General features: G+C 32.5%; 1 protein-coding gene across 3 annotated transcripts in view; it reads left to right on the top strand.

Annotated features, from left to right (window-relative positions):
- The window catches only part of LOC127720601 (arginine-glutamic acid dipeptide repeats protein-like), a 121990-nt gene that overhangs the window by 52328 nt on the left and 52922 nt on the right, over positions 1–16740 (top strand). For all 3 annotated transcript variants that reach the window (XM_052227269.1, XM_052227271.1, XM_052227268.1), the window contains exons 7-9: positions 8497–8630; positions 9340–9439; positions 9702–9800. In XM_052227269.1, coding sequence (XP_052083229.1) covers positions 8497–8630; positions 9340–9439; positions 9702–9800 — 333 coding nt within the window. The remainder of the gene's footprint in view (positions 1–8496; positions 8631–9339; positions 9440–9701; positions 9801–16740) is intronic.

The following is a 16740-nucleotide window of genomic DNA, read 5'->3' as shown; positions in this document are numbered from 1 at the left end:
TAGGAGCAAAAGACTGGTTGGCTTGGAGTCTGAGTTAGGTGATATTTCTGGCTTTGGACTGTTGCCTTGTGATCTTGCAAGTTAAAACTCTGACTCTAATTATAGGTGTACAACACAATAGAGTTTATTCATAGCTTATAACAAGGTGTCATTCTGTTTATGTTTGTAATATTTGCTGCTGGATATTAAGCAATCAATAATCAAACATTTAGATGTCTTGTGTTTTATTCGTGTTGTTGGGTTTCTGTCTCATAAATGTATACCTCACATCTCTCTTTTTCCATCATGTAAGTGGTATTCTTCTTCTGAATTAAATGAACAATGCAGATCGTATACAGATAGATATCCAAGGGAGGGTCCAAAATCAAACCTCATGTGAATTTCATGCGGAAACTTTTAATACAGGATTTAAATAAATTTGTACTTAAATTCTGTATTAAAGTTTAGAATGAAATTCACACGAAGTTAACACCAGATTCAGTTAAGATTAAAATTATTTTCAAATTAAATTGAAATTTTAAGTGACTTGATTATAAGCTCAGATTAGATGAATTCACCTAATGTTTTTAAATGCATTTTGTGTGAAAAATCATTTCATGTGATATTCTAGTGAGGAAATATTGTCTATGATGAATTAGAAATTGAGATTATATTTCATTTTCACGGTCCATGATTTTATTATTTGCGTATATAATCAATTAAAACCACCTTATTTATAAAAAGTTAAAATATCAATCAGAATTTCAGATCTTTAAATTGAATGTAAAAAAGGAAAAATATTTGGCAAGTGTTGTTAAGGTTTTATTCACACTTTAACGAAATTTACTTCATCGGTTATGTTGATTTTGTCATAAATAAACAATTTATCGCTCTGTGTTCATTCTATTGACATTGTATAAAACGAATATAAAATATTTATAATACCCAACCATCTCAAGTGTAAAAACTGGAATCAGAAGTCATCAGCTGTTTAAATCGCTACAATGGAAATAAAATTCCGTCTTTTTGTGGTGGCTTTAAATGTTTATGGTATGATGGCTGTAATCCATTTAAAGGTTTATATTGATCAATTTATAGACATTTAATAAACAGATTGTCTTTGTCTGTGATGAATTGGGAATTTTTTACAGTGAAATTGACATTAAGAGAGAAGACATGTTTTAGTAGGATCTTTGTATTAGGCTTTATGGATTTCTACATTTCTTTGGCTACCGGCTTATTGATCGAGTCCATAGACCTTCGGAGATATGAACTGTCAACATAACATAGTTGTCTAGCTATTGGTATTAAATTATACAAATATATTATCCAGTGCATTTCAGCAATGATTTCACTGCCGAAAGGAAATTTCAACTTAACAGGTTTTAAAGACACAAAGTATATTGATATTTAACCTGATAAGAGAAAATGTGGTAAAATATTGTCTAAATTTGTCTTTGCTGGTGATGTTTGAGGGACTTTTTAAAGTTTTTTTTTTTTTTTTTTTTACTTGCATTGTTAGGCTGCTGCTTTATCAATATTGCTTGAGATCAACAGATGAACAATCTATCTACTTGAGTTTCTGTCTATTCTGTCTATGAAGTTTTTCGTTTCTTGACCTTCAAATGAGAATTGTATATTTCCATTTATGAATATTTTATACTGTATATTTTTATCTTTACTAAAGAAGTATTACTTACAGAGATTATTAAAAAAAATAATATCATATATCTCAAGGATCATTTTTTAAAAGTTGCTTTTTTCCCCCTCACAATCTGAACAAGAGATTATAACTATGTATGGCCATATCTATATTGCACATTCTGGAGATAACATTGTCTAACTAAGCTTGAATTCGATACTTTTGTTACACCAATGAAGTCAATTAAAATGGCTTGCTATACAGTATAAACTAACAGGTATTTAAAACTAATCAATAAATAAATGATTAATTTACCTATTTAATTACACTGTACTAAGTAAATTAAATAATAGGATTAAGTTTGACTGTGTATAAAACTTGCTGACACCCCTGGGTTATCTGATCTGCCTTAAGTTTGACACTGTCATTGTCTGCATTCAGGGATATTGTCTTGTTGGGGTGACCCAGGATCACCTTAACTTCACGAATGAGTTATTGTACACCCTGATTTTCTTTGAAGTCGTTTCTTGTACAGGTAGAATATTGTTTACCTGTAGAATTATTGGTATTCACTGTAAATCTGTCTGGAACAGACTTTAATATTTTTTTAGTTAAATTATGATTGTTGTTAAACAGTGTTAAATACCACAATTTCTATTAAAATCCAGTTTTGCAACCTCATGACATTTGTGGTGTAATTTTGGAAATAAATTGTTACCATTTCATTCATTTAAGTGAACACAAAATTGTGTAGAGAATTAAACAGACTGATGGTTTTGGGCAAAATCTCCCTATTTTTAGATTTGAAGTTCAGAGGCCAGAAATAAAAAGAAAGTGTGTATTTTCGCAAGGGGTTGGATAAAAAGGGAAACCTGAGGCCCTTAACTTTTTACTGTAGACCCTCTGGAATAAGCATTGAAAAGATCCCTATGACTAAATTACTATAAATTAAGAAATAATTGCACACATTTGTTATTGCAATTTCAACATGACCAACCAAAATTCAAGATAATTATTGTGATTTCTGAAAAGGAGTTTCAACAGGACATGACGCGAAATCCCTTTTCTTTATTTCAAGTTAATTTGAAACACATATCTGAGGTTATTTCAAATAGATATATATGGATATATATCATGTTTAAGTAAAAATTAAGTTTGACCTTTCAGAAATTTCAATAGTAATATTTTGAGCCCTTGTAAAAATTTGGGATTAGCTACCACTGTTTACAGATATGCGGTCAGTTGATAGAGGTTCTTCAAAGTCTGTTTGACACTGCTAAAGATATATGTAGTTATGTCTGCTATAATTAGGAATGTTAAATAAATTAGTGTGTGAGGAGTATGTCATGCTCTCTACACTTACAAGAGCCTTTTTAATTGCTGCTGAGTTTGCTATGTAGGATGTATAAAAAAGTAGTAATCTCACCGGCATGTAATTCCAATATTCATAGTTAATCTGAAATGAAATAGTATGACAAGGAGATGTGAAGTAAATCTCAATGAGACATCAACCCAATAACAAAAGTACATGTTTACTATTATAAGAATAAGAATAAGAATATTTATTATTTCAATCAAGGGCCCTTGATGGGCAGCATAACATGTACACATAAAACAATACATCATGATTTGTAACAGAAAAACATTTTTATATATTAAAATGAAACATTAAAAAGTTCAGACAGATGTTATTATCTTCATTCTATAAAAAATCACATACATTTAATTCCAGGCAGGATCATAACTATAAAATCATTACAATTATCATTATTATTACATACATTAATTAACATTTCGTCTAACATCTAGACATGTAATAATATAGCTCCCTAAATATTTAAGTATAGACAAATTTTCATTAGTAAATAACTAAACAAATTTTGCCTCATTTGAAAGATATATAAAATTGGGACAGATACAGTTTATCTCCTTGAAAAATATCTCCCTATCATTATTGTATGCTGGACAACTAGTAATAAAATGTTGTTCATCTTTAACCAGATTTAGAGTACATTTCTTACAAAGCCTTTGGTCTCTTTCTATATATAAAGTTTTATACCTGTCTCTTTCTATTTTGAGATCATGTGCACTGATTCTGATTTTACATATGGCACTTCTCAATTGAAAATTGTTTAAAGATAGATACATTTCTTTCGAAAAACAAGTTTTAAGTTTGAAATAAGTATCTAATTTACTACTCTTTGCATCTCTTCTTTTTGTGTTCCAAAATTTTACAAAACTATTACAAAGTTACTATTTAACAAGCTAAATTCTGTGATTACAGCTCTACGAATTTGGATTAGTCTATATCTAGTAGGGCATATTTATTGTTTTAAAACTGTCAGATACAAAATTTATTTAAATGCATGTACACAATTTTATCCTGTCAATTGACAATCGTGTATGTTGATTTTATTTGATTAAATATTTTATTGACACAATTATGTAATGAGATGGATAGAGTCAATATCAGTTTATAGACCCCCGCCTTCAGCCTTGGTTGACATTTTTTCTTCTAAAAGTATCACCTTTTTAAAAATGCTTTGCAGTTGTAACTTATTATTGGGTGAAAGAGAGGCATCGTTATACCAATTTTTTTTTTCTTTTCTAAAAGCGAAGGATCATGACATTTTTTGCTGCCAGAAGATATAAGAAAATTATGAGGATTTGATTATTTTGTTAACAGCTTTCTGCTTCCATACATACATAAACAAGTTCACAAAGGTCATCTAGCTGTGTGCTTTCATCCTTTGGTTAATCAGACAAGCTTTTTGTAAAAAGAAAACCTTAGATCTTCAAATTTTATGATCAGTCTTCCAAATAAAGTTGATAGAATGACAATGAAATATACATGTAGATGAGTTTCCACTAACATTTAAAAAGAAATTTGATGTTGGCAGGTAAATTAGACAAAAATTATCTGAAATTAAAGGTTGGTCAGGTTAAAGATTTTATTTTGATGGATTGATTACAGTCCAGTGGCAAATTAAATGCATATTCAGGACAAGAACATGTAAGTATGATATGAATATAAACCATGCTTTGTACTAAACCCCATACTGAACGGGATTTTTAACGTGCTAGTTCACAAGGTAACAGTCCAGTCCGCAGGAAGACATGTCACCCTACCATGACACATTATTTTGACTCTAAGCTGACCAGTCTTTGCTCTTACTCCTTAATGCTGCGTTCGAAGGAGAAGCAGTAAATACCGATGTGTTAGTCTTTGGTTATTATTTTGATATTCGGTGCATAACTGTTGGAGACAAAATAAGATGTTATTGTGAAAATGATGTAAATTACTTCCACAAAATTCAAGCAACATCATCACATTTACATTTGTCAGGTGCAAATGACAGGTAACTTACAATAGGTGAGCAGTTTATTATCGTTTAATGACATTTAAATACTTAGTACAAATGTATAAAAGGGTATTTGGGGAATAGGTCAATGATGGGCCGACTGTCTAAGACCTTCATGGGTAGTCAAGGTCGCTAAACACCCCTATAGTAGTAGGTCAATGAGACAGCATACCAACAACACAATAAAACACGAAAAGACATCAAGAAGTTAATATTGAAGGAAAGCTTGTAGTAACATTGTATTTACATTTTTATACGACCGCAAAAATTAAAAATTTTTTGGTCGTATATTGGTATGACGTTGGCGTCGTCGTTGTCCGAAGACACATTGGTTTTCGCACTCTAACTTTAGTTGATGTGAATGGATCTCCATGAAATTTTACCATAAGGTTCAATACCACGAAAGGAAGGTTGGGATTGATTTTGGGGGTTATGGTACCAACAGTTAAGGAATTAGGGGCCAAAAAGGGGCCAAAAATAAGCATTTTTGTAACTTCCAGACAATAACTTGTGTGTAAGTGTATGGATCTCTCTGACATTGTACCACAAGGTTCCTTATCACAAAGGGAAGGCTGTAATTGATTTTGGGGGTAATTGCCTCAAAATTTTAGGAATTAGGGGCCAAAAAAGGGGCAAAAAACAAGCATTTTTCTAGTTTCATGACAATAACTTGTGTGTAAGTGTTTGGATATTTCTGAAATTGTACTACAAGGTTCCATATCACAAAGGGAAAGCTGGAATTGAGTTTGGGGGTAATTGCCCGAAACGTTTAGGAATTGGGGGCCAAAAAAGGGGCCAAAAAGGGGCCAAAAATAAGCATTTTTCTAGTTTCCAGACAATAACTTGTGTTCAAGTGTATGGATCTCTCTGAAATTGTACTGCAAGGTACCATACCACAAAGGGAAGGCTGGGATTGAGTTTGGGGGTGATGAATCATAAGGGGGTTCAAAAAATTTGGGGGGGGGGATTTTTGTTTTTTCTTTTTTTTTTCTTTTTTTCATTTTTTTTTCTTTTAAAATTTTCCATTTTAAGTTGGTTATTTCTGATTAATATTTAAAAGCAAATAATAATGATATGGTAGGAGATACACACCAAACAGGATGTGTAAATTATTATATAATAAGTATTGTGCAATAGCAAGAAATTTTCAATTGCACAGTATTGCACAATAGCAAGAAATCTTCAATTGCACAGTATTGCGCAATAACAAGAAATCTTCAATTGCACAGTATTGCGCAATAGCAAGAAATATCCAATAGCACAATATTGCGCAATAGCAAGAAATTGTCAATTGTACAGTATTGCGCAATAGCAAGAAATATTCAATTGCACAGTATTGTGCAAAAGAAGATACTTCGTATAAATTGCTTATTTCTTGATCAATTTCAATGGGGTTTTATTCTTGAATTCTTGGGGTTCTTTAATATGCTGAATCTAATCGTGTATTAAGTTTTTGGATTTTGGGCCCCGTTTTTAAATTGGTCCACATTGAGGTCCAAAGGGTCCAAAATTTAACTTTGTTTGATTTCATCAAAAATTGAATTATTGGGGTTCTTTGATATGCCGAATCTAACCAGGTATTTAGATTCTTAATTTTTGGTTCCGTTTTCAAATTGGTCTACATTAAGGTCCAAAGGGTCCAAAATTAAACTTAGTTTGATTTTAACAAAAATTTAATTTTTAGGGTTCTTTGATATGCTGAATCTAAACATGTATTTAGATTTTTGATTATGGGCCCAGTTTTCAAGTTGGTCCAAATCGGGGTCCAAAATTAAACTTTGTTTGATTTCAACAAAAATTGAATATATGGGGTTCTTTGATATGCTGAATCTAACCATGCATTTAGATTTTTGATTTTTGGTCCCCATTATCAACTTTGTCCACATTGAGGTCATAAGGGTCCAAAATTAAACTTTGTTTGATTTCATCAAAAATTGAATTCTTGGGGTTCTTTGATATGCTGAATCTAACCATGTATTTAGATTTTGGATATTGGACCATAATAGGTGAATGTCCAATTTAAAATTTTTAAGTTCTTAGACCACATTCATTCTGTGTCAGAAACCTATGCTGTGTCAAATATTTAATCACAATCCAAATTCAGAGCTGTATCAAGCTTGAATATTGTGTCCATACTTGCCCCAACTGTTCAGGGTTCGACCTCTGCGGTCGTATCAAGCTGCGCCCTGCGGAGCATTTTATTTGAATATGTAACACGGCTAATAGTAGAACCAAAGTCTTCTCAAACACACACTTATTCTGTACAACTTGTCTTATTTAAGGCTAAATGTTGATATCTAGGGTCGTTGTGTTTTTAGTATCATTGGGTTGCTGTCTCATAGAAGTATACCCCAACTCATATCTCCTTTTACACATACTTAATATCTGTTTGTCTTTAGACAGTAGTTATGTAACGAGATAGTAAATTAATATAATACAACAATACAGCTGTAAATCAGATATTTTATGTCCACTGGCACAAGCAGAAGTGAATTAAATATTAGCTGTTAATCCCTAGGCAAAGGGAAAAAACAACTGCATACTTATACAACAAGGAAATCTTTGGCAAATGTCTCTAGAAGATTATTAAAGTGACACAATATTTTAACACTTATGTTGATTGAGATGATGGTGGGAGAGTTATTGGAAGATTGTATTTTCAGTCAGAGATTACAGCATATATATTTATTATTCATAAATAGTCACAAAATCTATTACTTGATAAATGGCACAAATTTTAAATTGATTTAACTGGGTGTGTAGAAATTCTTAAACCTTTACTTTCACATCCAGTGTTTTTTTATGCCCCCGCTGTAGCAGAGGGGGCATTAAGTTTTACCCTTGTCCGTCTGTACTGTCCGTACGTCCCCAAATTGGTTTCTGTTCTCTAACTTTAGTTTGCCTCAACCAAATTTTATGAAACTTATACACAATGCTTATTACCCCAAAACACAGATCAAGTTGGAATTTGGGATGCGTCACTTTTACCTTTCTAGAGTTATGCTCCTTTACAAATGGAAAAATTGCTGAATTTTTCGTTTTCATTCTCTAACTTAAGTTTGGCTCAACCAAATGTTATAAATCTTATACACACAATGCTTATTACCTCAAAACACAGATCAAGTTTGAATTTTGATGGTGTCACTTATACCGTTCTAGAGTTATGCCCCTTTATAAATGGAAAAATTGCTGAATTTTTCGTTTTTCATTCTCTAACTTAAGTTTGCCTCAACCAAATATTATGAAACTTATACACAATGCTTATTACCACAAAACTCAGATCAAGTACAAATTTGGGAAGCGTCACTTTTCCATTCTTGAGTTATATCCCTTTTTAACATTATATGCAAGCGGGGTTATCATCTGTGTCCCATGGACACATTCCCCATTTATTTTACCAAGGTTTAGAGGGTGAGGGGAGATTAAAGAACTTAAGAGGTAAAATGTTCATATTGTGATTGTTGTTTTTTTTTTCTGGACAGAAATGTAAATGTTTTCTGTTTTTTATTTCAGGCTCGTTTACCCGTCTGTCAGCAGAATGTGCCACCATCACAGATGCCGGAAAAAATGGAGACATGGGAGGTCCCAAAATGGAGGCCTATGCTTGTTGTGGATGGGGACTTGATGATGTATCTTAGAGCTGCAAGGTAAGCTTACAATACAGAATATTGAAAGTCCCAGATGAAAATCTAGCATGATTAGGGAGGGGGATAAATATTACAAGATCATAATCTGTATTGTGTAGATCTTAAAGTCATTTCCATGTAGATTATACTGCCCTGCCCCATCATCGTGATTTATTGACTTAAAACTTTGGCATAGTTAACAAGTTTGTGTTTATGTTAGTTTAAAGTAAACCACTTCTGGTAAGTCAATGGTATTTGGTATGAAGTTTATATGCATTGGCATTTCTCGTTTTCATGGAGGTTACTTGGGCCTGCCCCTTAAGTCACAGTTCATTTCATTTGAATGTTTTGCATCGTGTACATGTTTAAATATTTTGATTTCAACATTTGCGTAATACTATCAGAATTACAAAAAAGTGAGATATATCTCTCTGTAAACAGTTTATGTTAATCAATCACAACATTTTGAGGTACCCTTTTGAAAATATTACCCAGTATGCACAAGATTTTGAAACAGTGATGATATCAAGTTTACATGTCAAATATAATGAGCTCTTGTGAAATGTTTTGTTTTAAGGATCCTTGTTAACAGTTGTTAATTGTCATTGCCTCCTTGTTAACTGTTGTTAATTGTCATTGCCTTCTTGTTAACAGTTGTTAGTTGTCATTGCCTCCATGTTAACAGTTGTTAATTATAACCATGTCAACAGTTGTTAATTTATAATTACAGAAGTGTGGCAGCATTTACAGGGATGTGTGATGGAGGCTCAACAGATGATGGTTGCCAGGCAGCCTCTATGGACGAGACCACCATTAATGCTATGGACACAGTGAGTGTTATTTTATCCTGCTTCAAGGAAAATTAGCGAAATATAATGATTAACGATTAAAATGCCAGACAATGCAATTCAGGCAGCGGAAGCCTCTACTTATTTGTTATGGGCAGCAAATTGTTATTAGTATTAATGAACAAATTTTTTATTCTTTAGTTTGCTAGGGTTGTTGTGTTGCTGTTTGATTGATATTCACACCACAACAATATTATCAATCTGTAGGCTGCAATGTAATATACAAATTGTTTGATATTTACAGTTACATAATCACAGCTATGACACAGGAAAAGCTCTGCAAGCTCTGGTCAAGTCTCCAGCCCTTCGTAGCATTGAAAAGAAGTGGACAGATGAAGACTCGGTAAGAACTATTTTATAAAAAACAATGAAAGGCACATCAGTTATGGTGTTTTCCATGGTGTCATAATTTTTTTCTGAATTGATCAGAAAGTACCATCTATATGTGTTTTAGAAAGAACTTAGTTTTATATATAATTTAAAAAATTTTCAAATTTCTTTCTTTTTCTAATGTATTTATATATTGATTATATTGTTAAACTATTTTCCACACTTTATATATTGATATGTTGTGAATAACTGGCTAAGGTTAGTAAGCATTTATTAGGTCTAGTTATATCTAAATTGGCTCGCCTCTGGGTGCGGGATTTTCTCGCTGTGTTGAAGACCCATCGGTGGCCTTCGGCTGTTTTCTGCTCTTTGGTCGTGTTGTCTCTGACATATTCCCCATTTCCATTCTCATTTTTATCATATATATAAACTATAATTAAACAAATTTCTTAAAGATACATTAATATATAAATATATATGGAGGCCTATGCTATGCTATATATATATATATTTAGTATTAAATTTAAAATTAAGATCCATTTGTTACATCAGTGATCCGTTTATTTGGCAATCGCCAATGGCAGTCAGCAGGGTTTAAGAACATTTGTTGTTCAACCTGTTAGTCAAATGCGATTTGTTAAAATATACTTTTTCACTTTTTTGGTCTTTTGGAAAATGTTGTTTGTGCTGTATTTAGACCCCTCTAACAAGAAATTTGTTTTGCATGCACACGTATGAAAATTGCTGTTTTTATCCAACGCAATCATAGGTTTGAACATTGTTTTAAATTTAGACTTGTTTATATATATATATATATATATACATGTCTTGTAACCGTTCAAACGTCATTTATTCTCTCATATGTTCAAATTGTGAGGAATTCTATATTGGAGAGACAAAAAATGAACTGCGTACTAGAATGACTGTTCATAGGCAGCAAACCAACCATGAAGATTAAACAATCATCCGGTCTAACGACCATTTTCATCGTTGTTCTAATGGACGATTTAAGATATTTCCATTGTGTATGTGGTGAATCGTCAAAATGATTTTCTCCGGAAGAAGAAAGAAGAGTTATTCATAAACATTCTCAACCAGGGATTAAATGATAAATAATATTTCATTTTTTACTTAAATAACATTTTAAAGACTTTACTCAATTTTTTAATTGACATTAGTAGTCTCCCTTGTATTTGTTAACGTCATACTATTGTTAACGTCAATCAATTGTTTTGTATAACACTTAATTGTTATCCAATCTATAGTCAATAAATATAATTTCCAAAATTGTGTGCATTGCTTAATAATGACCTCAAACTTCATCCTCAGTAGATATAGATCTTGATTTATGAAGTCCAAAAATCTATGACAGGATTTAATTGTATAAAATATCTGCCTAAGTTTTGAGCTATTGATTGCCTTTATTTGTTATTTACATCAAATATCTCTCCATCTAGACTTTTATCCTGATTCAAGCCTCAAATAGCATATTGATTATAGATTGCTCTGTAAAACTATCAAATATACAGTTATTGTCTTTCCTGATGATAATCAGATTCATACATCACTACGGCTTTGGTATAGTGATTTCAAACATCGACTGAAATTGCAGCTCTTTGGATCATCTCGGCAAAATTCAGTGGTAATAACCCAATTGTTATTTTCCGATTTAGTGAAAAAAAATCAATACTTGGTATTTTGCTCTGATACAATTATTACGGAGACATGGAACGGTGTGGACATATCTCCTGCGTCTTATCGTTGTAGGATATTGGTTGTTAGAAGCACCCTGACAGTAACATATCGTGTTTCTTTTTGCTGGTTATAAGCAATTACCGTTCAATCACTCATCATCCGCTGTAACGATTGGCAGTTTATTTGATGTAATAGATTGGTGTTATTGAAAAAGCTGTTAACGGGGTTTCTGGGAAAGCTATTTAGTAACTCATCCATCATACTTATATACTGATTACTTTGTGATTTCTGTTCCGATAATGATCAGGTTCAGAATAAATAGCATTCAGTATTGTGTTTTGGCACTTACAAAATAAATAAATGTGGAAACAGATGATAAATAAAATGAAACAGCCTTTTAACACTTTAGTTGAGGTGGAGGGAGGGGAGGAAACAGCAACTATGACCTATGACCTACTCTAAATTATTTTCCCACTAATGACTGTAAATTCAGAAATTATTGCAAGGTTTTTATTCATGCTAATAATCTGACTAGGTGAGTATGGCAATGATAAGAACTCCCATTCTGATATCTGATGAATATATCTGTATGCAGTTTTTCTGAAATCGCAATAATTAATCTCAAATTTTGGTTGGTCATGTCAACATTGCAATAATTAATGCTGGCAATAATTTCTGAATTTACAGTATACTTCATTTTCAAAAGATATTCTCTCACAATTAATAATTTAAGATCACTCTTAATTTTAATTTTTACTGGAATTCAGCAACTTTAATAATGTGTGTTATGATTCCATCCTTGTAAATTGTCATTATTTAAGAGTACCCTTCAAACACTGACCTCTGGCTTGGATTTTAAGTGCTTGTCAATATAAATAATAAGTTGTTGTAGTTGAAAAGTGATTCCCCACCAATGTAAATATGAAAGCAAATCGAAAAATAGTCAGTGATTCTGGAGTTGTATGATACTTGTGCAGTTTTCCAGGAAAAGATGCAAGGGATTAGTTGTTAGTGACCCATGGTAGTCTCAGTTCTTAGTCCATGACATAATAACATGTAATTTCATATTTCTTCTGTTTAATGAGTGTTACTTAAAAGACTAGTTGATATATAAAATGAACACATATTGACCTCATTCTTTGTCCTCAGTCAATACACATTGATGAGGTCCAAAAATTTATTCATTAATATTGTCCTTTAAATATTATCAATTCTTTTTCAATGTATATAGGTTTAGTCAAACATCACAAACAAATGATAAATTTATCGCAACATTGACACCACGTTAACTTCTTAAAATCCACTTATTGCTACTAATGTATCTTCCAGTAGGACAGTAGACACAAATTTACATATTTTTCATCTCAGTTTGCCAGTATTCAATTTGATAATGTAACTTAATTGTAAAAATATTTACCCATTTGCTTGTGTTGTTAGGCAGACTTTGTGAAGTCTTCATCACAGACCTACAATGTTTGGTAAAACAAATGCTGTCGTTATTCAAACACATAAATATTTAAGGTTTTGTGTTTATAATTAAATTTAACTTTTGAAATTTAAGTCACACATACTTGAAAATGAAGGATCAATACATATTTAATTTTTGTCTTCATTAAGACTTTTGATGTTTTGTATAACAAATTATGTGATAATTGAAACACATTTTATATGTATTGAACTTAAAAACAATTTTTTTTAAATTTAGAATTTGTTTCACATATGAATGGTGAATATAGTTCATTGACCTTCAAGATTGTCTTCATAACAAACTTAAAATAGTGGTAATGTTTGGTATCATTCCAATTGCCATGAAATTTTGTTAATTTGAAAATAAATGCATACATGACATTTTTTAAATTCAGAGTGAATTTATTTTTAGCCTATTTTTGTGTTTTTGTCACAACTGTTTACAAATGCAATGATATTTGAAAATAAACATGAAAATCCTTTTGTGTTTAAAGTTGAAATCAGATTTGGATTACAGATACTTTTTACTAACAAATGAATAGTGAATGTTTTTATAAAAGTTTTTTTTTCTTTTCAAGTATTGGTTTTAATATGCAGCAGTAATCTTTTAAGGAAATAAATAAATTTGCTGTACAATTAATCATATTAAACCATTGAATTTATTCTCAAAAACACATTTTTGATATGCATTCATTGCACTGAATCGTAAAATGATTTCTTGAGGTTAAGAAGCACAATATGATTTGCCATCCTGTTGCATAATTCAAAAATAATTGAATACGCTGAAGCTCTACATGTTACATGCTAAGCTTAATACAAAACATCTAATTTTTGTCGAGCCTGCGACTTTTGTCGCAGAAAGCTCGACATAGGGATAGTGATCCGGCGGCGGCGGCGGCGGCGGCGGCGTTAGCTAACTTCTTAAAAGCTTTATATTTTAGAAGGTGGAAGGTCTGGATGCTTCATACTTTGTATATGGATGCCTCATGTTACGAAGTTTCCGTCAGTCACATGTCCAATGTCCTTGACCTCATTTTCATGGTTCAGTGACTACTTGAAAAAAAAGTTAAGATTTTTTGTAATGTTAGATTCTCTCTTATTATAAGTAATAGGATAACTATATTTGGTATGTGCGTACCTTGCAAGGTCCTCATGCCCGTCAGACAGTTTTCACTTAACCTCGACCTCATTTCATGGATCAGTGAACAAGGTTAAGTTTTGGTGGTCAAGTCCATATCTCAGATACTATAAGCAATAGGTCTAGTATATTCGGTGTATGGAAGGACTGTAAGGTGTACATGTCCAACTGGCAGGTGTCATCTGACCTTGACCTCATTTTCATGGTTCAGTGGTTATAGTTAAGTTTTTGTGTTTTGGTCTGTTTTTCTTATACTGTATGCCATAGGTCTACTATATTTGGTGTATGGAATGATTGTAAGGTGTACATGTCTAGCGGGCAGGTGTCATTTGACCTTGACCTCATTTTCATGGTTCAGTGGTCAAAGTTAAGTTTTTGAGTTTTGGTCTTTTTTTCTAATACTATGTGCAATAGTTCAACTATATTTGGTATGTGCGTACCTTGCAAGGTCCTCATGCCCGTCAGACAGTTTTCACTTGACCTCGACCTCATTTCATGGATCAATGAACAAGGTTAAGTTTTGGTGGTCAAGTCCATATCTCAGATACTATAAGCAATAGGTCTAGTATATTCGGTGTATGGAAGGACTGTAAGGTGTACATGTCCAACTGGCAGGTGTCATCTGACCTTGACCTCATTTTCATGGTTCAGTGGTTATAGTTAAGTTTTTGTGTTTTGGTCTGTTTTTCTTATACTGTATGCCATAGGTCTACTATATTTGGTGTATGGAATGATTGTCAGGTGTACATGTCTAGCGGGCAGGTGTCATCTGACCTTGACCTCATTTTCATGGTTCAGTGGTCAAAGTTAAGTTTTTGAGTTTTGGTCTTTTTTTCTAATACTATGTGCAATAGTTCAACTATATTTGGTATGTGCGTACCTTGCAAGGTCCTCATGCCCGTCAGACAGTTTTCACTTGACCTTGACCTCATTTCATGGATCAATGAACAAGGTTAAGTTTTGGTGGTCAAGTCCATATCTCAGATACTATAAGCAATAGGTCTAGTATATTCGGTGTATGGAAGGACTGTAAGGTGTACATGTCCAACTGGCAGGTGTCTTCTGACCTTGACCTCATTTTCATGGTTCAGTGGTTATAGTTAAGTTTTTGTGTTTTGGTCTGTTTTTCTTATACTGTATGCAATAGTTCAACTATATTTGGTGTATGGAAATATTTTATGATCTATTTGGCAGTCACGCAGGTTTTATTTGACCTTGACCTCATTTTCAAGGTTCATTGCTCAGTGTTAAGTTTTTGTGTTTTGGTCTGTTTTTCTTAAACTATAAGCAATAGGTCAACTCTATTTGTTGTATGGAAGAATTGTTAGCTGTACATGCCTGCCTAGCATGGTTCATCTGACCTTGACCTCATTTTCATGGTTCATTGGTCAATGTTTAGTTTACTTGGTTAATGTTAAGTTTATTTGACAGTTGTAATAAAGCTTTATATTTAGGACTATCAACATAATATCAATGATTAGTAAAGAAGGCGAGACATTTCAGCGTGTGCACTCTTGTATTTTTTCTCTTTAACTTTTTTGAAAGGAATATTTTTTGTATTTTTTCAAACACAATTAAAAGACTTCATGAACAGCTTCAGATATTTAAATACAAATGTTAAACTTATTTACTTTCATGGTTTTGTTATTCACTCTTAGTTTTCCACTTTGACTTGATTGAAATGGTTCAACAATTAATGCAGGTTTTTCAATTGAAGATAAAGGGGCCTCGGTGGCCGAGTGGTCTAAGTAGTTACTACTGTAGTTAACACTGAGGTTGTGAGTTCGAACCCCGCACGTGCGGGTGCACTCGACCCCAATCTTAATTGACTAGGATTGTCAGTTTTCCTATCGAAGGTCAGTGGTTTTCTCCGGGCACTCTGGCTTCCTCCACCAATAAAAACTGGCCGCCACTAAATAGCCCAAAAGCGGTGCTTAAAAGTGGCGTTAAAACACCAAAAATCAGTCAAATCAATTGAAGATAATAAGAGAGAGTATCAATTCATCACATAAAATCACTACATTCCAAAAGCAAAGGATAAAAATGAGAATGGAAATGGGGGATGTATCAAAGAGACATCAACCCAACCAAAGAGCAGAAAACAGCCAGCTTTTGTGGCTGTTTTTCGTCTCAAAATTACACTGACACATTTAAAACTGAGCAAATTGTCACACCTTACTGTGGATTCGTTTATTTTCATTGGATGCCAATTTCCGTGGATTGAGGAAAACTAGTATTTCCATGGATATTGGATTTCGAGGTTTTGTAGATAACTGCTTACAAGCCTATGAAAAATTTGTATTTTGTTGAACATTTGAATTCGTGATTTAACTTTATGATATTTGGTTTCCAACGAATATTAGAGAATCCACAGTACTTTAAGTTCATGACTGTCCCTAGTATCCATTTGAGTAGATTTTTCTGCCTGGTGTCGATCGAACTTCATCTGATTCAAGAAAACAGCTGTGAGGTAATATCACCAAACCATAAACTATATCAGGAAATCTAAAAGAAATACTGTGCAATATTGTAGGGACAGTGAAAAGACCCTCAGTGAGACCCCTAATCAAATTAAACAGGACACTTTCTTTGATTGCATTTAAGATAAATCATCATAAGTTAAGATAAATTTAATTTCCAATAGAGGACCCTT

This window comes from Mytilus californianus, unplaced genomic scaffold (assembly GCF_021869535.1).
Source record: "Mytilus californianus isolate M0D057914Y unplaced genomic scaffold, xbMytCali1.0.p SCAF_11, whole genome shotgun sequence".
Classification (NCBI taxonomy): domain Eukaryota; kingdom Metazoa; phylum Mollusca; class Bivalvia; order Mytilida; family Mytilidae; genus Mytilus; species Mytilus californianus.
Note: the sequence above shows the minus strand (reverse complement) of the source record. Positions and strands in the feature narration are given on the sequence as shown.